A 25,648-nucleotide genomic window follows, 5' to 3' on the forward strand; every position below is an offset into this window, starting at 1 on the left:
GAAAATGTGGCACATATACACCATGGAATACTATGCAGCCATAAAAAAGGATGAGTTTGCGTCCTTTGTAGGGACATGGATGCAGCTGGAAACCATCATTCTTAGCAAACTATCACAAGAACAGAAAACCAAACACCGCATGTTCTCACTCATAGGTGGGAACTGAACAACGAGATCACTTGGACTCAGGAAGGGGAACATCACACACCGGGGCCTATCATGGGGAGGGGGGAGGGGGGAGGGATTGCATTGGGAGTTATACCTGATGTAAATGACGAGTTGATGGGTGCAACAGACTAACATGGCACAAGTATACATATGTAACAAACCTGCATGTTATGCACATGTACCCTACAACTTAAAGTATAATAATAATAAATAAATTAAAAAAAAAAAAAAAAAAGAAAAAAAAAAAAAAAAAAAAAAAAAAACAAAAACAAATATAAATTAAGAAAAGTAATTCTATAATAAAATGTGTGGGTGCAGATATAGCTAAATAGTGTTTTTCAGTGTTTGGAAAGCAACATATGGTTAAAATGATCATATCTGAAACCATAGGCTTGGCTTGGACCAATCTCCCCACCATCCTCCAGTGGTCTGCATTTGCCTGTGTTTATGTTTAGCTTGCAGAATGGCATCAGACAGGGCAGGCTTTTTTTTCCTCCTCCATTGCCATACTTAAAATAAAGACTCCAGAGCTCCAAAGAGATGGACCTGTTCAGGTGGTTCATAAGCATCAGTGAGTGAGAGTACAGATACGGCAGCATAGTCCATCTCCAGGCAAGGGAATGACTCAAAGACAAAACCACTGGGTCATCCCTATTAGAAGGGACAGCAGTGGCTGGGTGCGGTGTCTCATGCCTGTAATCCCAGCACTTTGGGAGGCCAAGGTAGGAAAATCACCTGAGGTGAGGAACTCGAGACCAGCCTGACTAACATGGTGAAACTCTGTCTCTACTAAAAATACAAAAATTTAGCCAGGCGTGCTGGCAGGCACCTGTAATCCCAGCTACTCGGGAGGCTGGGGCAGGAAAATCACTTGAACCCGGGAGGCAGAGGTTGCACTGAGCCGAGATTGCACCATTGCACTCCAGCATGGGTGACAAGAGTGAGACTCCATCTCAAAGAAGGGACAGCAGAGCAGAAGTGGCAGAGTATCTGCCAATCTGTGGTCATTTCAGGTGTTATGAATCACGTCAAAATGGAACCACCCCCGTCTTCTTCCAACACAATGCATTGGTTTTTATAGACTTAACAAGAGAAGCAAGTCAAAAAGTAAATATTCCTATTGCTAAGTGCAGTAACACCCTAATTTTACATGGCATGTATGTGTATGGTTCTGAATATGGGGATCCCCTGAAACACTCAGACTGCTTCTCTGTAGTTGAATGAGGGGGACAGACAATATAGCTTTGGGTGAGGATGAACTAATCTACTCCAACAGTTAAGCGGTGTCTAAAGAGTAAGAGAGATGACTTTCAGTTAACAGGACAGGGATATTTCATAATCCAAACCACACTTGGCACTATGTGTAAGTGATCACTGCTGTGTTACCACAAGGTTGTTTGTTTTAGTAGACTCATGGTTGGTGGGCACACGAGGAATGGGTTGAGTTCTTACTCTGGGTCTCCTGAAGTTTCCCTGTCTCCGGCTTACCCAACAGGCCTCAGAACAGATAAAGATGCTTACGTTGTTGTTTTCGAGATGGAGTCTCACTTTTGTCACCTAGGCTGGAGTGCAATGGCACAATCTCGACTCACTGCAGCCTCTGCATCCTGGATTCAAGTGATTCTCCTGTCTCAGCCTCCTGAGTAGCTGGGACTACAGGCGCGCACCACCACACCCGGCTAATTTTTGTATTTTTAGTAGAGACAGAGTTTCACCATGTTGGCCAGGCTGGTCTAGAACTCTTGTCCTCAAGTAATCCACAGGCCTCAGCCTCCCAAAGTGCTGGGATTACAGGTGTGAGCCACCGCACCCAGCCAAAATGCTTATGTTGTACATTATTGGTGAATAGTGATTTTCTAAAAGAATACCAGTAGTCCACTATTGGAATAAGATTTGTACTTTCAGTCATTCCTAGATGTCAATTCTGGTTGACTTTAACGTCAGTGATTCATAGTTGTTGGCCGTAGAACCATGTCAATACATTGAATGCTATTGCTCCTGTGGGTAATATCAGTTGAGTTTTAGATGTTTTAGAGTTTTTGATAGAGGGCGTAGATTTGTTAGAGGAGAAAGTCAAATATTTAATTCCTTAGGTGGGAACGTGTGAAACCATGCCAGTGTTTTTTACCTAATATTGGCAGTATCACTATGAATGTACCCAGTGGAGTTTTTTCATGAACTATCTTGTAAATAATATGCTACCCTTTTGAGTAATGTAATTTTTTAAGTTTACAAGATTCTGGTTGTTATGATACATTTTATTAGATATGTACAAATTTTCAGGAAATGTCAACAGAGACTATCATTATGTGACTCTAATCTGATTTCTAGGCAGAGTTTATTAGGACTGGCTTTTTAAAAATTAATAGCTTTATTTACTTACCATACAATTCACCTATTTAAGCTGTACAACTGGATGGTTTTTAGTATATTCACAGATTTGTGCATTCATCACCACAATCAATTTTTGAGCATTTTCATCACCAAAAAAAAAAAACCAAACAAACTAGCAGCCACTGACTTCCAGATTCTACCTCTACTCCCAGCCCAGTCAACCACTGAACTACTTTATGTCTCTATAGCTTTGTCTTTTCTAGACTTTTCATACAAATGGAATCACACAATATGTAGCCTTTGGCATCTGGCTTCTTTCACTTAGGGTGATGTCTTCAAGGTCCATCCCTGTCGTAGCATGCATCGATACTTCTTTTTCCACCAAATAATGTTTCATTGTTTGTATAGACCACATTTCATTTATCCATTTATCAGTTGATGAGTATTTGGCTTATTTCCACTTTTTGGCTTTTATGAATAATGCTGCTATGAACATTTGTGTATAATTTTTTGTGGCAAGGTCTGGCTTTTTAGTGACTCAGTTGCCCTTTTAAATACCCATGATATCATAGCTAAATAGGACTCCTAGATGTCCTCTTGCTTGACACTTTCTGTTTAGGCACATGAAGTATCTGGATTACCCAGAGAGGGAACGTGGTTTCCCTGGTCACACAGAGCTAGAAAGTGGATTGGGGCCCCGCCTCCAGGTTTCTTGTTTACAGGTTCAATGCTTTACCTATTGGTGTGGACACATGAAGGCTGAAGAAGACCTATAGTCTGCAATATGCAGCTTTGTGAAAGCCTTGCCGTCTTTTCCTGTTTGCTGTTTCTTCTGTTTTACCACTTACAACAGTGTGGTCTCGTCTGAAAGCAAGAACATAAGAGCTAGAATGTTCCTGAGAGATTTTCTAGTCGTGTATCCTCGTTATACAAGTGAGGAAACTAGGGTGCTGAGAAGGGATGTGATGTCTCACCCAAGGTCACACTGTTAGTGGCAGAGCAAGGACTGGAACTTTGGTCTTCCTTTTCCAGGTCCCAGTCCTCATCTGCCCTATTAGGGCAAGCATCTGTTACCTAGGGACTGCATGAAGGGTGGCACTGAGCCATTTTGTATCTCTTCTCTAATAGAATCCCGTCACGGGGCTACTGTCAGCCAGCCATGAGCAGAAGGATGCCTGGGTGCGGGATAACATCTACAGTATCCTGGCTGTGTGGGGCCTGGGCATGGCCTACCGCAAGAATGCAGACCGCGATGAGGACAAGGCCAAGGCCTACGAGCTGGAGCAGGTAATAGTGACTGATGGCTGTATCTCGGCTACTCAGCCACCTTCTCCTTGAACTGAAAAACCCACAGAGAAGTAGCTATGCGTGCAGAACTGTTTCGGTGCAGGCCTCTCCTCTATTTCTGCTATAGAATATTTTGGGGAAGCACTTCAGATGAGTCCTCAAACTCCATTGTGAAGTCTTTTCTAGTTGGAGATTCCCCGTAAGACCAGTGACATCAAAATCTATGCAAATAGAGGTAAGCAACCACATTTCTTTTTTTTTTTTTTTTTAAGGATGGAGTCTCATCACCCAGGCTGGAGTGCGGTGGTGCGATCTCAGGCTCCACCTTCCGACCTCCCGAACTGGCGATTCTCACCAGCCAGCTGGCTCGAGATAAGCTGGATTACAGGTGTTCACCATGCCCAGCTTATTTTGTAATTTTAGTAGAAAGGTTTACCATATTGTGGCCAGACTGGTTTCGAACTCCTGGCATCAAGTGATCCACCCGCCTTAGCCTCCCAAAGTGCTGGAATTGCAGGCATGAGCCACCGCACGTGGTTGCATCCACATTTCTAACCCCAAAGTGTAAATTTGTATAATTAGTTACATTTCTTTCACACGTACTTTATCCATTTTGTACATAGTTATGCACAAGACATCATCATAAACTGATAAGTTTTTTAAAAGTCACCTCACCACAGCTTCACATTCCAAAGCATGTACTCTTCAGAGTAGTCACTCTGGAAGGATATTTATCCAAACATTATTGCTACTGCTTAAAATATTTTTGAAACTTCCCTTAAAAATGCCTTTCTAATTTGAGCCATTCTAGGAAAGCAATCTTAGTAGTTTATGGTCACCCTTTAATTTTGAACCAAATTGGTGTTATCCAATTTGGGGGCCTCTGTTATTCACCATACAGGACAATGAAGTCCTTTTATTGTTTTCCCAAATCTAGAACCAAGATACCTACCAAAGATTTGCCATCACTGAGTTTGTAGCAAAATAATCTGTCCCTGAACACAGGAAGTATTTTCCAAGTGTTTTGAGTGGTAGCATTGAAATATAAAAATCATTCTCTTGGCATGAGAGCCCTTGGGATTTATCTTTGATTCAGACATTCTTCAATGGCCTCACGGTCAGTGGATCGTCTGCGACATGGTGTCTCATGTATTAATGTAGCATTATTGTTGTTATTTATAATGAGGATAATAAGAGTAGTAATTGGTTACAATAAATCATATTATTCAGAAACCTTGGCTGTCAGTTGCATTTTGTTAGAGCTTTACTCAATAATTCAGTGATGGTTTCACAAATGGCCATGCTGGCGAACATTACTTTTGGGCAGGCATGGTGGACTTAGTGTAACAAAAATAAATTACCAAGAAATATGACATAAAGCTCCAGAGTACTACACTTACAGGAATTGTGTTGCTAAGATGTCAGCGAGGAGTCACTGAATTTCAGAGCTGGCGGATATCATCTGATCCAACCCCTTTATTTGAGATAAGTCACTTTGTTGAGATATTTCTTTCTTTATGATGGAGCAGAGAGGACATGAACCATCAGAACACTCACGTAGGCTCGGGACTGGCCTTTCCAGGGCAGTTGCTGGACAGCACTGGCTTGCCAGCCACAGTGATCAGGAGGTGATTTTCCTGCAGCAAGGACCCTGGGCCGTGTTGCTGATTCTGCTTTATCTCCACAGAACGTGGTGAAGCTGATGCGAGGTCTTCTCCAGTGCATGATGAGACAGGTAGGCAGAACCAACACATGTGTTTGCCAAGTGGGCATTCCATGTCATTGTAATTGTGACAGTTAACATGCTTAAGATGTTTTGTACTTCTCAAGAGGAAGAGAAATTGAAAATATTTTGCTTACTTTCTCTCTCTCTCTCTCATTTTTTTTTTTTTTTTTTTTTTTGAGACAGAGTCTTACACTGTCACCCAGGCTGAGTGCAGTGGTGCAATCATGGCTCACTGCGGCCTCAGAGCTCCTGGGTTCAGTGGTTTTCTCCACCTCAGGTGTGTACTGCACCTGGCTAATTTTTTTTTTTTTTTTTTTTTTTTTTAAGATGCAGCGTCTCACTTTGGGCTAGTCTTGAACACCTGGATGCCAGTGATCCTCCCGCCTTGGCCTCCGAAAGTGTTAGGATTACAGGCACTTGAGGGGCCTGCCCAGCTACCTTCTCTTTTTAAAATTATTTTCAGTAACTTTACTATTGAACCACCGTCTCAAAGGACAGTTTCACAAGGAATCTCTGAAGGAGTTACATGGATAAAAGGAGAAACATGCTTTTTTTGGAGGGGGAAAAAAACATTTTTTTAAAAGCGGCTTCTAGAAAGCCTTATATTATTGTTTACTCCATCATGTTTACGAAAGGGTATATTTTCATTGAGATGAAATGCTTGAGTTTTTAAAACTTGATATTATTGTTGAGTGGTATTTTCAGTGAGGGGTAAATAAAACAATTCATTGAGCATGTACTGCATACAGAACATTATACTAGGATCTGCACAAATTCAAAGATGAAGACGAAGCAGTCCCCACCCTCAGTCAGCGCAAGCGAAGACATAGTTGCTCTTTTCCTTTCAACATTAAGAAACAAGAAATTGAAATTTAAACAGGTTCCTTTCCTCCTCTCCTTCTCTCCCTTCTTCCCTCCGTCCGTCTCTCCTTGAGTATCTGCCATGTGTCACAGCTGGGGATATGTAGACAAGGACACCCTTTGGCATGACCTGTCACTCCTGCAGATGAGATTCCCCCCAGGCTGGGACATTTCAGGCGAGTGGGCGAGAAGAATCCCCAGCACAGTCCCTCTGTGCCGTGCCACCTAGCAGCTGCCTTCCGTCCCTCTGGCTCCCAGAAGTAGCAGATAAGAGCTCTAGATCCAGGTGGCTGGCCATGGCGGTGATCTCTGCCAGCCATGAACCCCTATAACTATGCAGAGCGGGCTTGCCTTCTCCCTCAGGTGGCCAAAGTGGAGAAGTTCAAACACACTCAGAGCACCAAGGACAGCCTGCACGCCAAGTACAACACCGCCACCTGCGGCACGGTGGTGGACGATGACCAGTGGGGCCACCTCCAGGTGGATGCCACCTCTCTCTTCCTCCTGTTCCTGGCCCAGATGACCGCCTCAGGTGAGCCGGGATCGCTGGAGCCCGTTGTATAAGGAGTGACAATCCGGAAAAGGGGTGGGAGAAGGGCAGGCAGCGGCCAGTGTGTCAGGCCATGTGCTGCTTCACTGCTTTAATAAAATTTCTCAGACAAGGCCATTTATACCGAACCAAAATGCATTTTCTCACAGTTCTGGAGGCTGGGAAGTTCATGACCAAGGCACTACCAGGCTCAGTTGTCTGGTAAGGGCTCCATCCTCCAAAGAGGAGGACCGCTGTGCCCTCTCGTGGGGGAGGCCAGAAGGGCAGGAGAGCCAGAGGCTCCACGAAGCGTGTTTCGTAAGAGCCTTCATCCCATGCAGGATGGGAGGAGTCCACAGGGCCTAATCGCCTCTTACGGCCCCACCTCTTAATACCATCACATTGGCCACACCTCAGTTTTGGAGGGGACACATTCAAACCATAGCAATCAGTATTATAAATTAGCAGTTTACACAAAAGACAAGCATGCTTCCCCATATTCCATGCATTTGTTTCTGCGATAGGGCAGGGAGTGCAGAGACCCTGTCTGTAACCTGCGGAGAGGACAGTCACCCTCCACCTGGGCAGCAGCAGGGCAAAGGCTGTTGAGCTGGCTCTCTTAGTTTCCCTCTGTTGAGCACACAGCCCCCTTACCGTCACTCTCCTAGTTCCTGGAGCCACCTAGGTCCGGTCTAACTTTGACACGTAGCTATCTGCAGACCATCTCACCCCTGCTCTTAGACTTTTCTCCTCCAGGATCAGCAGCCCTGTCCTTTCAGCTCTCCCACTCACTACCCTGGTCACCCTCTTCTAGACACACCCTCACTTTTCCAAATTATATTTGAACAACACCATTTCCGCCACTCAGCAGCGTGCCCAGAGCAGGTTGAGCAGCCCGCTACTCAGCAGGCTGAGTAGGCTCACAGTTTGCCGGCGGTGTGCCTCGTTCCCGTTGAAGCTGGAGCCGCTGGCCTCTGTGACAGCCTGAACGCCAGGCCTCTCTCTCTCCCACTAGGGTCTTATACCAGGAGGTCTGTCTCCCACGATGGCATGTGCCACAGATGCTCCCCCACGTTAGGGCACTTAGCAGCTGTATCTCGGAGTTCGTATCACCTACCAGTCCAGTCAACTGATGTGTCTGAGGCCTCCCATTCATTGCAGACCACAAGTGTGAAACCCTCAAAATCCCAGAAATCAGTCAGCAGTATTGTTTTGGCTGTGTGAATAAATCACACATTTATAAAGTTACGTTTTGGCTATGAAAGTTAATATGAGCTCACTGTAGATATTTTGGAAAATATAACAGAATACAAAGAAAAAAATTCCACTGCCAACTTTCATTTGGCTGTGTCTCCTCCAAGTCTTTTTTTCCTGTGCATTTTTTTTTTACATGTTTAAGGTCACATTGTACACATAAACATAGTCTTTTTATTACACAGCGTTATAACAAGCATTTCTCCCATGATATAACAAGCTCTTCATAAACATTATTTTAGTGAGTTTATCAATGGATATACCATACTTAAACTATTCCTTCCTTCTTTTATTTTGCTTCTATAACTAATGTTGCAATACCAACTTTGACCCCATCTTCATTTACTTCCTTCTGAGAGTTAGATACCACTCAAAGGCAACTCATATATTGCCAAATTGTTTTCAGTTTCTAGTTAAACTTAGTTCTGATTCAACTTCTAATCTGGCTTACTAGCTAAGCTTCCGTCATTGATGTGAGAGTCCATTTCCTATCATATCCATAGCAACTTCCAGAATTCATACTTTAAAAATACCTGTGTTTGTTATAACTGACTGTATTTTTCCGCAGGGTGGAAGGCCAGCTCCTGGAGTTGGGGACTCCCTGTCTCCCACTGGGAAAATATTCACCCTTCTCTGGCTCACTCAAAGATAGGGACGGTGTCTGTGGTTCTTCTGGACTAAAATCCTTGCTTTGTTGGAACCTTCTCAGCACCAATCCAACCTATACCAGAGGTTCCAAATCTCTCTCAACCCTTTCTACTCATAGGCACACACAGCAAAATGGAGCCATTCCTTCTCCTTATTTTCCTTCCTTCCCTCCTTCCTTCCCTCTTTTCTGAGATTAGACACTCACTGTTATGCCTTACTTCAGACTTCATTTTTGATGCCTTTGGAAGAAAAATGAAAATGAGGGTAAAAGGGTTTATTTCCTAGTGTGATATTTGTAATTTGTGACTGGCAGCTCTCTGCAACATGGCTTCATAACCTCATTGTTTTTCTTTGCTAGGCTTACGTATCATTTTCACCCTCGATGAGGTGGCCTTCATACAGAATCTTGTCTTTTACATAGAAGCTGCATATAAAGTCGCTGTAAGTATCAACCCTGGCAGTCTTTTCCGATGTGCCAGTCATCAAAAAGAATAAAAATCATACAGTGTTTTGAGGGCCAGGCTGTTTGGGGCTCACCAAAAAGTTAGTGAGACTAGAGCTATGAGATTGTGTCATCTCCACACACAAAGTGCGTAGTTTTGTCCTGGGATAGAGTTGGGGGTTTCATGTTTTTGGAATGCACTCTGTGCTCTGTCTGAATCCATTATGCTTGTTTTTTTATTTTATTTTATTTTATTTTATTTTATTTATTTGGATTCTCGCTCCATCACCCTGTCTGGTGTGCAATGGCATGATCTAAGCTCACTGCAACCTCCGCCTCCCAGGTTCAAGTGATTCTCCTGTCTCAGCCTCCTGATTAGCTGGGTTTACAGGTGCCTGCCACCACGCCTGGCTAATTTTTGTATTTTTAGTAGAAATGGGGTTTTGCCATGTTGGCTGGGCTGGTCTCGAACTCCTGACCTTAGGTGATCCTCCAGCCTCGGCCTCCCAAAGTACTGGGATTATAGGCATGAGCTACTGCTCCCGGCCCATTATGCTTGTTTTATTTTATTTTATTTTATTTTTATTTCCATAGGTTATTAGAGAACAGGTGGTGTTTGGTTACATTAAAGTCCTTTAGTGATGATTTGTGAGATTTTGGTGCACCCATCACCCAGGCAGTATACAGTGCACCCTATTTGTAGTCTTTCATTCCTCTCCCCCTTCCCACCCTTTCCCTCTGAGTCCCCAAAGTCCATTGTGTCATTCTTATGCCTTTGCATCCTCATAGCTTAGCTACCACTTAGGAGTAAGAACATACGATATTTGGTTTTCCGTTCCTGAGTTACTTCACTTAGAGTAATAGTCTCCGGTCTCATCCAGGTCGTTGCGAATGCCATTAATTTATTCCTTTTTATGGCTGAGTAGTATTCCATCATATATATACCACAGCTTCTTTAAATACTCGTTGACTGATGGGCCTTTGGTTGGTTCCATGTTTTTGCTGTTATAAACATGCATGTGCAAGTGTTTTTTTTTCATATAACGACTTCTTTTCCTCTGGGTAGCTACCCAGGAGTGGAATTACTGGATTAAATGGTAGTTCCCATTATGCTTGTTTGAAATAAGATCCTAAAATGTCCTGCAGGATGCATATGTGCTGGCTTGAGTTGGGGCTAAAGAGGTAGCAGCATTAGCACCTTGGTGGGAGCTGGAGTGCCACGAGCATCACCCCAAACCGGGCCACAGGTAGAGGGGCTCAAGCCAGGCAGAGCCCCAACCTGGGCCAGATTTGCTGAGTATAAATGTATATAAACCCCCTTTCCTCCGAGCTTCTGTCTGGTTTGGAAGGCAAAGCCTGAGGCACCTTTACACAACAACCCCAGTGTGTAAAGCTATCAGGGAAGGAGGGAAAAGGTAAAGGTTGGCTTTAAAAAAAGCCACTATGGTCTAAAAGAAGGTCAGCAAAGGTTTTCTGTAAAGGGCCAGAGAGTAAATATGTTTGGCTCTACAGGCCCTAGGGTCTCTGTCACAGCTACTTGGCTCTGCCTTTGTAGCATGAAAGCAGCCATAGACCACATGTAAACAAATGAGCATGGCTGTGTCCCAGACAGACTTTGCAAAAATAAGCGGGAAACTCCATTTGGTCCAAAGACTGGATGGAGTTCGCTGACCTCAGGTCTAAAGCAGTGATTCCCAACGAGAGGCAATCTTGCCCTCCCAGGAAACATTTGGTGACATCTGGAGACATTTTTGGTTGTCGCTCCTGGTCAGTAGGTGTTCCTGGCATCTAGTGAGCCAAGACTAGGACTGCTGCTAGACATCCTACAATGCACAGGCCCGCCCCCCACGGCTTAGATTACCTGGCTCGAAATGGAGTAGTGCTGAAGTTGACAAACCTTGGTCTGAAGAAACTTGAGAAGTCTTTGTGGAAAGGGTGGGCATTGAGTTGGACCTTGGAAGCTGAGCAGAGTCTAGATCAGCAGAAGGGAGGAGATAGGGAGTTTGGGTACAGGAATAGCTTGTGCAGTCCCAGAGGCAGGAACAGGCTCTGAGTGCGGCTGGGTGGGCTAGGGGGTGCTTGAGGAAAAGGGTACAGAGTAAAGGAGTAGACTTAGGGGGAAAGCTGACATTGGAAAAGAGTAGAACGTAAGTGGATCTTGTGTTCCACTCTCAGCTTGTGGGTGTGTCTGAGGAGGCCAGATCATGGGGCATGTGGACATCCAGAGAGAGAGAGGTGAATGTGATCCACTAGGAAATACACCATTTGTCATTTTAGACCCTGAAGCAAGGGAAAGCAGCAATCAGAGCAGTTTTTGAGGATAAATCACCCAGTGCCAGGGTTGGAGGAAAGGTGGGTTGGGCCACAGGAAGGCGCAGATGAGAGGAGTGCTCAAGGAAAGAAGCCCAGGCTCAGTCACCAGGCATGCTCAGCGGGGAAGTTGCTCTAGGATGCCTGAGTCTCAGTCTCCACATTTTGAAAATGCTCTGGCCAGGCGTGGTGGCTCACACCTGTAATCCCAGCACTTTTGGAGGCCGGGACAGGTGGATCACCTGAGGTCAGGAGTTTGAGACCAGCCTGACCAGTATGGCAAAACTCCGTCTCTACTAAAAATACAAAAAGTAGCCAGGTGTGGTGGTGTGCGCCTGTAATCCCAGCTACTCGGGAGGCTGAGGCAGGAGAATTGCTTGAACCTGGGAGGTGGAGGTTGCAGCGAGCTGAGACCACGCCACTGCACTCCAGCCTGAGCAACAGACCAAACCTCTGTCTCAAAAAAAAAAAAAAAAAAAGAAAAGAAAAAAGAAAATATTCCTTTTTGGAGATAAAAAAATAAAGACTGAAATGTTGGCATCAGTCCTGTGTAAGTTGGGTGGTCAGCTTTCAGTACTACACACAGCATTGTTTAAAATAGCATCCCATAGCCGGGCGTGGTGGCTCAAGCCTGTAATCCCAGCACTTTGGGAGGCCAAGACGGGCGGATCACGAGGTCAGGAGATCGAGACCATCCTGGCTAACACGGTGAAACCCCGTCTCTACTAAAAAATACAAAAAACTAGCCGAACGAGGTGACGGGCACCTGTAGTCCCAGCTACTCGGGAGGCTGAGGCAGGAGAATGGCGTAAACCCAGGAGGCGGAGCTTGCAGTGAGCTGAGATCCGGCCACTGCAGTCCAACCTGGGCGACAGAGCGAGACTCCGTCTCAAAAAATAAAAATAAAAAAATAAAATAGCATCCCATATGTGGATTTTTTAATGAGAATATGAATTATACGTTAGGTACACATGTATCAAGTTCTCTGGGTGCCAGCATTCTGAGTCAATCCCTAGTAATTGGTTTGTAAATACCACGTAGGTTCAGTGTTCTGTGTCTCAGTTGTGACTTTGGCTCCAGTTACTTGCTGAGCATTTTTTCCCCAAGAGGTAATGCTAAAAATAGGTACTAAATTATTTTAATTGCTTTTGCTGGCTTCGACTAGTTATGACCCATGTGCTAAAGTTTCTGTATTCCATCTTACAACATAAGTTCAAAGGCATCGACTAAATAGAGGCAGCATTTTATTCGATCTTAAGAAGATAAAATATTTTGTTCTCCATACATCCAGAGTTTCTTACAAATGAATACCTTCTAGAAATAAGAAATTTGAGAGTGTTGTGGCATGCACTTTTGTCCCACTTGAGTATTTTCTTCTAAAATTCTGCACAGAGGTCTCATGAACTGAAATCGAGGAAGAACACAGTATGAGTCTACAAAGCCTCCGAGAAGATCCACTTATGTTTCAAAAGGAACATGAAGCATTTTTCCCATAGCACTTCTCATATACCTCTTTCTCCCCTCTGATTCCCACCTTTTTCTCCCCCAGGATTATGGAATGTGGGAGCGTGGAGATAAGACTAATCAGGGCATCCCGGAATTGAATGCAAGCTCCGTAGGAATGGCCAAGGTGACGGTCGTCCTGTTTGTTCTTCCTTCTGCACGTTTTTACTGCTTTGATTTGGTTCCCTTCATCAGGAATTTGGATTTAATCTGATTAGCATATTTTTCAAAAGTCAACAGCAAGTATGTGAAATTCAAGTGGCACAGGTACCCCAGCCACCTGAAATTCTAGGTAAAGAAGGTAGGTTTCCAATGCTGAAATCTGCCCGTGGCAGAAAGTAAGAGTGATCCGTCCTGGTTAGCTGCTGCCATCACCCACAGGTCTGAGCTCTTGCTGTTGTTTAAGAAGCTGCATGTGTGATGTCCGGTCTTCTTTTCTGGGTCTCAGAGAGGACTGGAGAATATCACCACTTTGTAGGTCGGACTCACAAGTTCAAAAGTCTGCAAGGTCAGTCAAATAACAATACGAAGTGAAACTAGCCAGACAGCAAGATGGGGGTCAGAGGAGGTATTGGGGACATTAGGAAACTTTCCCTGAAGGTACTCCAATTCAAACTCATTTAAAATACTCTTCAAGCCAAACAAAACACACCTGTGGGGCAGATTCAATCTGTGGGCCACAGTTTGCTTCTCTTGCCATAGACATATAGTGTGCCTCCCTCCCTCCTCCAGAATGAAGTGTATTTTTTGGACAGAGTAGAGCCTCCAGGGCTATAATTTTTAAAGCAACAAAAATTATGCTCTGTTGAAGTAAACAGAAAATGTACTTATTACTAAAAGAATTAACTTTCTGAAGTGCCAGATGTTTGAAGTTAACTGTTAAAACATGTGAGAGAAAAGACGACCATGAATTTAGTGCACACACACACACAACGTTATGAACTTGTTAATTCATTTTTTGGTAGAACACTAACTTCACTTTGGAAAATGTTTTTCTGTTTTCTCTTTCTTGTTTCCATAATGAGCAGCAATGTACAGGAGAGCTCTGATCCACTGAAAATAAGAATAGGGCCAGGCACAGTGGCTCACGCCTGTGATCCCAGCACTTTGGGAGGCTGAGATGGGAGGATCACCTGAGTCCAGGAGTTTAAGACCAGCCCTGGCAAAATGTGAAGACCCTGTCTCTAAAAAAAAAAAAGACTAGAACGTGACTACAGGAGTTTAGCTGGATTTTTAAAATGTGTTTCGTTACCTTTGGGAAAACATGTATACTAGATTGCTTAATGAAAAAGGAGTGCCAGATACTGGAGTGTATGTTTATTAGAAAGAAAAAGTAACTCATACCTGTGTTTGTAGGCAGCTCTTGAGGCAATTGATGAACTGGACCTTTTTGGAGCCCATGGAGGACGCAAGTCAGTGATTCATGTTCTGCCGGATGAGGTTGAGCACTGCCAGGTAATAGCCTCTTGCATTTCAGAGAGCAGGGAAGGAGAGTCCGGGCATGGAAGGCCTGGGATGCAGTGCAGATTCCCCACCTTGCTGGCTTGGTGATACTTTGCTTCTTTGAGCTTCAGTTTTCTCACCCATAAAATGGGCATCCTGGGACCCTCTCCTCTGGCCTCACAAGGTAGTTGTAAGAATCAGTCAACTTAGTCTGTCTAAGCACTTTGTAAACCAGAAAAGGGTAAGACACCATGATGCTGTAGAGATGGAATCAGCAATCCAAGCAGCCTTGTTTTGCAAGAGGCAAATGTTTTATGTGTTTTGAGCACATAGGTGGTTTTCTTTCAGGTTTATTTCACAGTGCCCCCAAATTGAATGATGAGCTAGTTCACTTGGGGGCGGGGGGGTGGGGATGAGTGGAATAGGAAGTGGAGAAGAAATGAGATGGGAAATTAGTACAACCTCTGAAATACAGGTCAGAGAAAGGAGTGATCTAATACAGATTGGGGGATTCTATTGAGCAGAGTGCAAGTCATCAATTGCTAGGCCCTCAGCACACTCTTATTTAGTCGGAGCCCACTGTGTGCCAAGTATGCTGCTGGGGCTAAAGAGGGTCAGATACATAAAGACTTGTGAATGGAGAGCTTTTGGTAGAAGTTTGTGTTTCCAGGCAGAGAAACCCTAGGGAAGAGTGAGTTACAGAACAGGGCCCTGGGCTCAGTTGGCTATAGAAAAGAAACCTTTATTCTGAAGCTGAAGGGTTCCACCCATCTTGACCCTATCTTCCAGCTCACTCAATTTTTCCCCTTTAGGTAGTCCTGGTATTTCTTGGGGTATAATCTATCTTTTTTTTTTTTTTTTAAGAGGAGGTCTTACTCTATCGCCTAGGCTGGAGTGCAGTGGTGCAATCATAGCTCCCTATAACCTCAAACTACTGGGCTCAAGCAGTCCTCCTGCCTTAGCTTCCCAAGTAGCTGGGACTACAGGCATGTGTCACCCACATCCAGCTAATTTTTTTTCTAATTTTTTTGTAAGGACAGGGTCTCGCTCTGTTGCCCAGGCTGTTCTCCAACTCCTGGCCTCAAGTGATCTTTCCACCTCAGCCTCCCAAAGCTCTGGGGTTGCAGGCATGAGCCACTGTGCCTGGACGTGGTGTGCATCTTAATAGATGTGTAATCCAGTGGAAATGCATGAGCTTTGCAGCCAGCTGGGCCTGAGTTAGATTCCTAGTTCTGTCACTTACTAGCTGCTCGAAGTCTCAAGGTCCTCAGGTGTGAATTGGACATGGTACCCTAAGTCCTTCTTTGTTGCGGGAAGTCAGGGACCCTGAACAGAGGGACTGGCTGAAGCCGCGGCAGAAGAACATAAATTGTGAAGATTTCATGGACATTTATTAGTTCCCAAAATTAATACTTTTATAATTTCTTTTTTTTTTTTTTTTTTTGAGACGGAGTCTCGCTCTGTCACCCAGGCTGGAGTGCAGTGGCCGGATCTCAGCTCACTGCAAGCTCCACCTCCCGGGTTCACGCCATTCTCCTGCCTCAGCCTCCGGAGTAGCTGGGACTACAGGCGCCCGCCACCTCGCCCGGCTAGTTTTTTGTATTTTTTAGTAGAGACGGGGTTTCACCGGGTTCGCCAGGATGGTCTCGATCTCCTGACCTTGTGATCCGCCCGTCTCGGCCTCCCAAAGTGCTGGGATTACAGGCTTGAGCCACCGCGCCCGGCCTACTTTTATAATTTCTTACGCCTATCTTTACTGCAATCTCTAAACATAAATTGTGAAGATTTCATGGACACTTATCACTTTCCCAACCAATACCCTTGTGATTTCCTATGCCTGTCTTGTCTTTAATCTCTTAATCCTGTCATCTTCTTTGTGAGCTGAGGAGGGGATATATGTCGCCTCAGGACCCTGTGATGATTGCGTTAACTGCACAAATTGTTTGGAGAGCATGTATATTTGAACAATACGAAATCTGGGCATCTTGAAAAAGAACAGGATAACAGTGATGTTCAGGGAACAAGGGAGGTAACCTTGAACTGGCCGCCGGTGAGCCGGATGGAACAGAGCCATATTTCTCTTCCTTCAAATGCAAATAGGAGAAATATCGCTGAATTCTTTTTCTCAGCAAGGAACATCCCTGAGAAAGAGAATGCACCCTGAGGGTAGGTCTATGAACGGCCCCCTTGGAGGTGTCCATCTTTTATGGTGGAAACCAAAGGGATGAAATAAGCCCCTGTCTCCTGTAGCGCTCCCAGGCTTATTAGGATGAGGAAATTCCCGCCTAATAAATTGTGGTCAGACAGGTTGTCTGCTCTCAAACCCTGTTTCCTGATAAGATGTTATCAATGATAATGCCTACCCGAAACTCATTAGCAATTTTAATTTCGCCCCATCCTGTGGTCCTGTGATCTCGCCCTGCCTCCACTTGCTTTGTGATATTCTTTTACCTTGTGAAGCATGTGATCTCTGTGACCCACACCCTATTCGTGCACTCCCTCCCCTTTTGAAAATCACTAATAAAAACTTGCTGGTTTTACGGCTAGGGAGCATCACGGAACCTGCCAACGTGTGATGTCTCCTGCGGACACCCAGCTTTAAAATTTCTCTCTCTTGTACTCTTTCCCTTTATTTCTCAAACCAGCCAAGACGCCTAGGAAATAGAAAAGAAGCCACGATAAATATCGGGGGTGGGGTTTCCCCAATACTTCTTCATGTGAAAGATTCAATGAGCTTATGTTTGCAGGGGTCTAGCCCCATGTCTGTACATGTTAGATCTCAGTGTTAACACCTTCCTTTCCCAAACTTTTCCTGATAATTTCAACTCCTTTCCAAGTTTCCGGCACCTAATCCAGCCACTTACTTATAATTGAGGCCATATTATAGTGCCTCTAAGTAACCCTAGAAAGATTCTAGGACTAAACTACTTCTGTGGTTTACCATTTTGTCTGAGTGTTCATGAGATCTTCTGGATTTGACTCCTCCTTTAAGTGGTTTCTGGGTCACCCAGTCCAACTGGTCACATTCCACAGAAGCCAGACATTTCTCCAAGCTGGCCACGTGTATGTGTTCTTTTCTGGTCTCTGTCTTCATAGCCAAGACACCTTAGCCTACTGACACAGGTGGCTCTATGGTTCCTCCCCTACATGTCCTAAAGGTCTGGCAAAGTCATCACTGCACGGAAGGAAGGGAGACAAGCAGTTTGCAGCACGGGCTCCAGACGGTACCATGCTCTCCCCAAGCCCTGACTTCTCGCCTGAGGAATAGGAATCATTGGCTGGGTATACAGGGTTGGCCAGCAGGGGCCATGTTGGTAGGACAAAGCTTTACTCAAAATTGGCAACCGTATTTGAATGTTCCCTTGGGGCTGAGCGCATGGTCCCTAGATACTGCGCCTATTAGTGCATCTCCAGATTAAACCACCTCTTTGTTTTTCATTCAGTCTATTCTGTTCTCCATGCTGCCAAGAGCATCGACATCTAAAGAAATTGATGCTGGACTTCTTTCCATTATTTCCTTCCCGGCCTTTGCAGTGGAAGATGTAAACCTCGTAAATGTGACCAAAAATGAAATTATTTCTAAGCTCCAGGTAAGCATTAGCCATGCTGGTGCCCTTCTGTCCTGTGTGATGCGCATGGAGCAGCTCACCCATGCCTCAGTTCCCCATGAGGTTAATTGCTTGATTTAGCTAAGCAGATGCATAAAGTGTTCAAAGCTGAGTCTACAGGCAAGAAAACAAAGTCTCCGACTGATTTAGTGGCTTAGTTCTCTCCTTGAGTAGTAGAACTGGCACTCAAGCAGGCACCTTTGAACCCCAGTTTGTACCAGTACCATACTTCTAAGGCAGAGCTGCTTAACCCTTTAGAAGTCACAGACAGTGTATAGAGTCACTGCCAGAAAAAAAAAATGCATATGTCCCAATATCCTCAAACTTTACACACAATTTCAGTGGACTTGCCAATCCCAAAGTTACCTTCAGGTTAAAAAAATCCCTGTTTTGAGGTGAAATGCAGTAACCATGATACACTAAACTGAGAATATTAAATACTCCAGCCAGTTGAAACTGTTGGTAAAATTATCAAACAATGTAAGTTTCCCTAAGCTGAAATCTGCAGGTTGATTGTCCTATTTAGGTTCCATGAAAAATGCTTTTGTCCTTTGGAGTCCCTATGTCTCCAATCATATTCCCAAAAGAAAGCAGCTGTCTCAGTCAGGGTTCAGTGGGAAAAAGGGAACCCCTTTACGTAGTTGAAGTAGGAAGGGAATGAATGCAGGGAATGAAGTGTTTACAAGAAGAGCGGGTTCTAGGCTGAGCCTCCTGGCATGACTCCCAGGACAGTGCAGTGCTGGTCGCTAGGGCTAGGGACCTAGTTGCTTCCAGTACCCTTGCGAGAGCCACATCTGCTGTAGCAGCTTCCACATACTTACAGAACTGGAGAATGGACTCCCAAAGCTGCGATTTATGGATTAGGGGGTTCAGATTAAGAGACTGCTACGCCTGCCCTCCTTTCTTAGCATCCAGGAAGCTGGGACAGAACCCTGGAGCCTGCAGCCCAAAACCAGCAGCGACAGTCCTAAGCATAGGAAGCCACCCCTCTCCGTTTCTGCTAACCTTTGTGGAGGTGCATCTGACCTTAGAGCCTCCTCTGCAGCCAAAGCCTAACTTCCAGGAGCCTGGGGAATGTCCTTTTAGCTTTCCAATCTTGCAGGTAGGAGCAAACCAATCCAAGTATCTGCCTTGGTGGCTTTTCTAAATAGGGTCCTTTTAGGTCTCTGTGTAATACAGTAAATCAGAAGGAAGGCATGGTGGTTCACTGAACTCTTGGTAATTACTCTTGCAGCCCTGATACTCCAATGGAATGTTTTGGCGTTCCCTTCCAAGTACTGATCAAACCTGAATTGATTTTGCTTATTACTTAAATATATTAATAACTGTACTGACAGCAAAGAACAGTTAGTATAAAATTCACTACTAAAAGATTCATGGGAAAGAGGGTGCAGGGCTGACTTGAATTAAAACGGCAAAAAAATTCCTCTGAGCTCATCGAATGCACTTTCTCTTATTAGGGGCGTTATGGATGCTGTCGCTTTCTTCGAGATGGTTATAAAACTCCAAGAGAGGTTGTATTTAAATATTGTTTCTTATCCTTCCTCAACTGTTTCATCTCTAAATTACCACTGTGTTCTCCCTCTATTGATTATAATTATATGTTGGAATATTGGAAAGGGAAGTATTAATTTTGGAGTCAGCAAGCCTGGAGCCAGGCAATAGAATAGTATCTTCAGTAGGGACGGTGAGCTGGTCATTTAAAACCAGCTTATAGGCCAGGTACAGTGGCCTGTAATCGCAACACTTGGGGAGGCTGAGGAGGGAGGATTGCTTGAGCCCAGGAGTTCGAGACCATTCTGGGCAACATAGTGAGACCTTGTCTCTACAAAAAAATAAAATAAACAAAATTAGTGAGACAGGCGTGATGGCATGTACCTGTGGTCCCAGCACCTCAGGAGGCTGAGGTGGTAGGATCACTTGAGCCCAGGAGGTCAAGGCTTCAATGAGCAGAGATCACACCATTGTACTACAGCCTGGGTGACAGAGTGAGACCTTGTCTCAAAAAAATAAAAATTTCTTTAAAATTTTAAAAATAAATAAAACCAGCTTGTAGACAAGGACAACTGGTTCTGTGGCTCACACATTTTTCTTAAAGACCAACTGTGGCCTCCTCCTTGGGTTTCTTTGCCACAGTGACTAATATAATGATATAAATCAGATCATCTGCCAAACTTGGTGGTAGACATATTGCTATTTCTTTGTTAGAGATATAGGAAGCTTTAATATAATAAACTACCAAGGAGTCTTGTGTATGTTTCTGAAATGTTACCATGGCAAACTGCCAAAAACAGCATCTCATTATAGTAAAATCCTACTCATGCCAACCTCAAAGCTGTAAAAATCAGACAAGCATGGGAAACCCAGTGAGGCACGATGGTATTATGTATGTACTCTGACATCACCTTTTAAAAGTTTGACTTATTTGATTCTAGGACCCTAATCGACTGCATTATGATCCCGCTGAACTCAAGCTCTTTGAAAACATTGAATGTGAGTGGCCTGTGTTTTGGACATATTTTATAATAGATGGAGTCTTCAGTGGTGATGCTGTTCAGGTGAGAAAATGCTGGATGTTATGTTGATAATTATTTTCATTTCACTGGTATACTGATTATGATTAGAACATAGGGTTGTGTAAGAATTTAGGTCACTGTTTCAGTTATCTGTTCCCACTCAGCAAACTTTCCCAAAACTGAGTGAATTAAAGCAACAGCTATTTTATTTATTTGCTCATGATTCTGCAATTTGGGCAGAACCCAGCAGGGACAGGTTGTGTCTGCTTTACCTGCTGTCAGCTGGGATGGTTCCATGGAAGTGGAGAATCTATTTCCAAGATGGCCTCACTCACATGGACAATTGATGCTGGCTAGCAGCTGATGCTGGGAGCTCAGCTGTGCTGTTGGCTGAGGCCTTGGTTCTCCTCCACATGGCTAGCTTGGGCTTCTCACAATATTGTAGTCTCTGGGCCATTAGTTTTACATGTTGGTTGTTTTCCCCCCCAGAACACAAAAGCAGAAGCTGCCAAGCTTCCTTAAGTGTTAGGCCCGGAACTGACAAAATGTCACTTTCATCACATTCTGTTGGTAGGGCCATCCCATATTCAAGCGGGAGGGGACTAGACAAGGGCATGAGTACTAGGAGGCATGGTTCACCGGGGTCTAGCAAGAACAGTCCATCACAGACAGGTTTTGCTGTTGCTGTTGTTCTTTCCAGATCAGCCAGTGGTTTGCTGTCTTTAACCCTAGTTTGGGGTGCTCTTGGATAACATCTTACTTCATGTAACAGCCTCCTAACTTGAATCTCAACCTCTGGCCTGGCTCCCTGCTGTTTCCATTCTTCTCACCCATGCCAGAGTGATCTTATTAAAAGGCAAATTAGGTTATGCTACTTCCTTGCTTGAAAGCTTGCTTGCAAACCATTTCGTGTGTTTTGTGGGGTTCCATATGATCTGATCCCTGCTGTCACCCCTTTAGCCTCATTTCTTAGTGCTGCTTTCTTGAGTTCTGTGATCCAAGCACACTGAAGTCCTTTCAGTCCTTCAAACAGGCCATGTGCCCTCCTCTCTTCTCAAAGGCCTAGGACATTCTTTTCTTCCCCAATTGCCCCTCCCCCTTCCCTTGGTTCAATGTAAGTGTGTCTTGTTTCAGAAAGCTTTCTCTGACCCTAAAAGCTGGGGCAGGTGCCCCTGCGCCCCACAACTATAACAGCATGGGTCACACTATGTTGTATCTCCCACTTACCTGTCAAAGGACCCTGGTAGAGGCCATCTCTCTCTCCAGTTCACGGGTATAGTCCCTGTGCCTAGTAAACATTTGCTGATGCAACACTCATTTGTTCAAGACCTGCCTCTTTAGCTTCTACTTGGTACCATGCTCTGTGCTGAGCCCTGAGCATACTTCGTTGAACAGAACTGACCTGGCCTTGTGAAGCTTACATGGATGACTGACATCACAGATGCTTTGCCATTTTTTCAACTGGTTCTGATCACGTTTGGTGGGAGTGGGGATACGCAATCAGAGATCCATTTTAGCTCTTGAAAGCTCTCCTCAGGAATGCTGGGGGGCTTCAGAACCAGCAGTCAGCTGGAAATGTTAATATTTCCCCACTGTTGATGCTTTCTCTTAGGCTTCAGTGATTATCTTAGGTTTTCTGTCATTTTATCCCAGAATTGAAAGATCTCAAAAGAATTGACTTAGAATTTCAATTGTGAATAGGCTTAACAATGATGGGGGAAGAAAACTCAGGAGAGGAAAATGACTGTGTTCAGCATCTTGTTGATTAAGCCTCGTGAAATCTACTGCCCTACTACACCTTTGCTGTCTCTCACACTTGTTGCCCAATGACATTTTTAATATGGGGTCAACTTTTTTAGTGCCCACACATGAGTGAGAACATGCAGCGTCTTTCTGTGCCTGGCCTATTTCACTTAACACAATGACCTCCAATTCCATCCATGTTACTGCAAATGACAGAATGTTATTCTTTTCTTATGGCTGAATAGTCATGAATGCCTCTTAAGTAGAAAACTTACCAAGAGATGGAAATGGGATACACTGCTTAAGATACAGCTTCCCCCACAAGAAGTTTATAATCCAGTTGCTGAGACAAAATTTAAATATATGAGGGGTTAAGAATGAAATAATTACATGATGGATTAAAGACAGAACATGAAGGACATCTGACACACGGTGTAGATATGACTACTAGAGGAATTTTGGGGAAGAAACAGCTACTGCATGATGGGTGCTCTGTCTCTCTTTCTGGAAGCGTGACAGTCAGGGCTGAGCTTAGACACACTCCTGAGAGGAACAGCCGATCGTGTTTAGCTCCTCCTAACACTGTAAGTGGGCCTCCTGCACTCCTGGAGCTGAGGGTATTTGTGCATTTATTTGCCCTGTATCTGAACTCTAATCTGTTGCCATGAGAGCTTTTTTTCTATGTTGCACTGCTGTTACAGCATTCATGACCAGACCTCCTTCCTGCCATGGATGATGGGGCTGTTTTCCAGGTCCAAGAGTACCGAGAGGCCCTGGAGGGAATACTCATCAGAGGCAAGAATGGGATCCGCCTGGTGCCAGAACTCTATGCTGTCCCGCCTAACAAGGTAACCCAGTGGCGGGGGGGGGCCCTTTGCACTGCTTATCTAGAAATAAGTGACTCACTGCTTGGCCTGTTGGTATTCTTTATCCCCTTTTTCGATCTAATGAATACTTTTTCTCCAAACGTGGTTTCAGAAGCCTTAGGTAGGCTGGGCACGGTGGCTCACGCCTGTAATCCCAGCACTTTGAGAGGCTGAGGTGGGTGGATTACTTGTGGTCAGGAGTTTGAGACCAGCCTGGCTGACATGGCGAAACTCCATCCCTACTAAAAAAAAAAAAAAAAAAAAAAAAAGCCTTAGGTAGTGTCCAGTCTATCCCAAGGAATCATGGCTTTGGAAAAATATGTGGAACATGCTTGATCACGGGTATCACGGGGAGGCAGCAGTTGAAGACCTTCAAATGATACCTGTCCCTCCCCCCAAGTCCTGACATAGGCTCTCTGAAGAGCGTAAACCCCTGTTGTACACTGTGTTCTTACACACTTCCACAGACGAAGCCCAGTGTACAGGGGTATTGAGAATCTCTTCCTTTGATTCAAGCAGTTTGCAAGCTAGAGTTTGAGAATCAGTTAGAAGCCATTCTACATCAGGGAGAGAAAAACAGTCCAGTTCCAAGAAAATGCCCAAACATAGTTTTATTCTATCAAGTTTCCTAAATTGGGTTATGATAGACCTATTATCTTGGCAGGAAGATTTGTCTGTCAGTATCTCATGGTTAGAAGGGAAGAATTCTTGGTTCCAGGCTGTCCCTTGGATGCTTTTGGTGCCTCAGGGCTTGATTATTGTGTTTGTGGGATGAAAAGGCCTTCAGAGGGCCGTGTCTTCCCCAAAATTGCCAGGGCCTGGAGGAGGTCATAAGCCAGCAGAGGCCTGGCATACAACGACTTGGGTTTAGGTGTTCTGTGGTTGAATCAGGCCCCCACACACATGGCCACAGGACTGGCATGGCCTTTTAAAGTGTCTGCCTCAGCTCGGAGAGGCTGTGGAACCTGTCAGAGCTCACACAGCACTGGACTCCGCCCTGGGGCCAGACCCCAGGTTCAGGGCCTTGCCCCCACCCCACACTGCCTCCTAATGGGTGATCCATTTCTGTGTAATGGAAGTATCTACACAATGGATGCTCTCACTAGGCTTCTGAAAGCAATAGTATAGTGGGCTTCTTTATTTTTCCATAGAAAATACATTTTAAAGGAATCTGATACTTGATCCTTACGGCAAAATAGGTACCACCGCGTATCACTTTGGGCCATATTTCCATCTAAAAAGAACTATTATGTGTTAGATCACTGAACCAGTTAAACCAAGTAGAAAATCAAAGGAAGGAGTTTCCATGAGAAGTAGAATGTGCCATTGCCGGAAGCATTCAGTTTTTTGCATTTATATCAGCCCATCTGGTTCACTGGGTCCCTTGAGGTGGCTGCTTGCTCCAGGTGGGCTCACCAAGCCCCACCAGCCTGGACCCTTAGCCCTGAGCTCCGGAATGTTGATGACTTCTCATCCCAACATGAACCGACGGTCCACATCATCCAAGCTCTCTCAGGACTGATTTTGTTCCAGGGTTAAGGGCCAGACTTTGGAGAGGAACTAGTCTTCTCTCACTCTGCAGATCAGTCTACGGAGCCTGCTAGGGCTGTGTTCCCTCTAAGTGTCCTCAGCCTAGATCCCCTGCAAATAAATGCATTCCTTTTAGTACACATACTGCAGTGTGTGGGTTGGCGCGGGCCTGGCAGTGGGGGCTGGTACCTTCCAGCAGCCACATGTTCATATCCCCATTCAGGTCGCTCCTTTCCCAGTACTGAGGCATTGGGGAAAACAGAATTGGTAATGAGAAGTCATTTGGAACCTGGAAGCAGAGCAAGGGAAAATAAATGCCTTCAGGGTGGTTTTACTTCTTCTGTGGTAGAGAAGAGCCGTCCAGTTATACTAGAGGGACGTTTTACTGACTCTGGTAAATGCCAAGTGTTAAGAGCTACCCTTTTCTTTCTTGCTGATGAACAGTGCTGACTACACATTGAAAAAATTACTCTGTGACTTTCTCTCTTCTAAACTCCACACTGACCTTTGGGTTTCTGCTTGTCATTACAGTGTCCTCAGCATGTTCACGCTGGTGTGCTAGGCACCGATTTTGCACACTCTTTGACACTGATTGCATTTTGTATTGGCTCCTTCCGGTTGACAGCTGGGAAGGTTCATTAGTCACATCAATAACATGTAGAGACCACTGGGAAGGATTTCTGGACACAGGGCCACCACAGGCCCATGTGGCACCTGTGTGCAAATTAGATAAAGGGCCTCAGGGTAGCCTCAGCCCTGGGCCAGGGTGGCATGCAGCTTGGATGTGAGCCCCACTCATTTCCTCAGCTGGATGTGCTTGCGCAGGGCACCACAAGGCCCTCCGTGGACAGCTGGAGACCAGTGAAAGTGTCCCCGCAAA

General features: G+C 44.8%; 1 protein-coding gene across 6 annotated transcripts in view; it reads left to right on the plus strand.

Annotated features, from left to right (window-relative positions):
• The window catches only part of PHKA2 (phosphorylase kinase regulatory subunit alpha 2), a 99,582-nt gene that overhangs the window by 33,499 nt on the left and 40,435 nt on the right, over positions 1-25,648 (plus strand). For 5 of the 6 annotated variants that reach the window (XR_002519606.2, XR_002519605.2, XM_009197292.3 and 2 more), the window contains exons 2-11: positions 3,631-3,789; positions 5,477-5,524; positions 6,740-6,908; positions 9,166-9,248; positions 13,109-13,189; positions 14,419-14,517; positions 17,949-18,095; positions 19,574-19,627; positions 20,549-20,671; positions 23,125-23,220. Coding sequence is in view for 4 of the 6 variants with exons in the window: in XM_009197292.3 (XP_009195556.1) it covers positions 3,631-3,789; positions 5,477-5,524; positions 6,740-6,908; positions 9,166-9,248; positions 13,109-13,189; positions 14,419-14,517; positions 17,949-18,095; positions 19,574-19,627; positions 20,549-20,671; positions 23,125-23,220 (1,059 nt within the window). In the remaining 2 variants the exon portion in view is untranslated. The remainder of the gene's footprint in view (positions 1-3,630; positions 3,790-5,476; positions 5,525-6,739; positions 6,909-9,165; positions 9,249-13,108; positions 13,190-14,418; positions 14,518-17,948; positions 18,096-19,573; positions 19,628-20,548; positions 20,672-23,124; positions 23,221-25,648) is intronic. The other variant, XM_021933021.1, reaches the window with a different exon arrangement.

The sequence above is a fragment of the Papio anubis genome, chromosome X (assembly GCF_008728515.1).
Source record: "Papio anubis isolate 15944 chromosome X, Panubis1.0, whole genome shotgun sequence".
In the NCBI taxonomy this organism is placed as follows: Eukaryota; Metazoa; Chordata; class Mammalia; order Primates; family Cercopithecidae; genus Papio; species Papio anubis.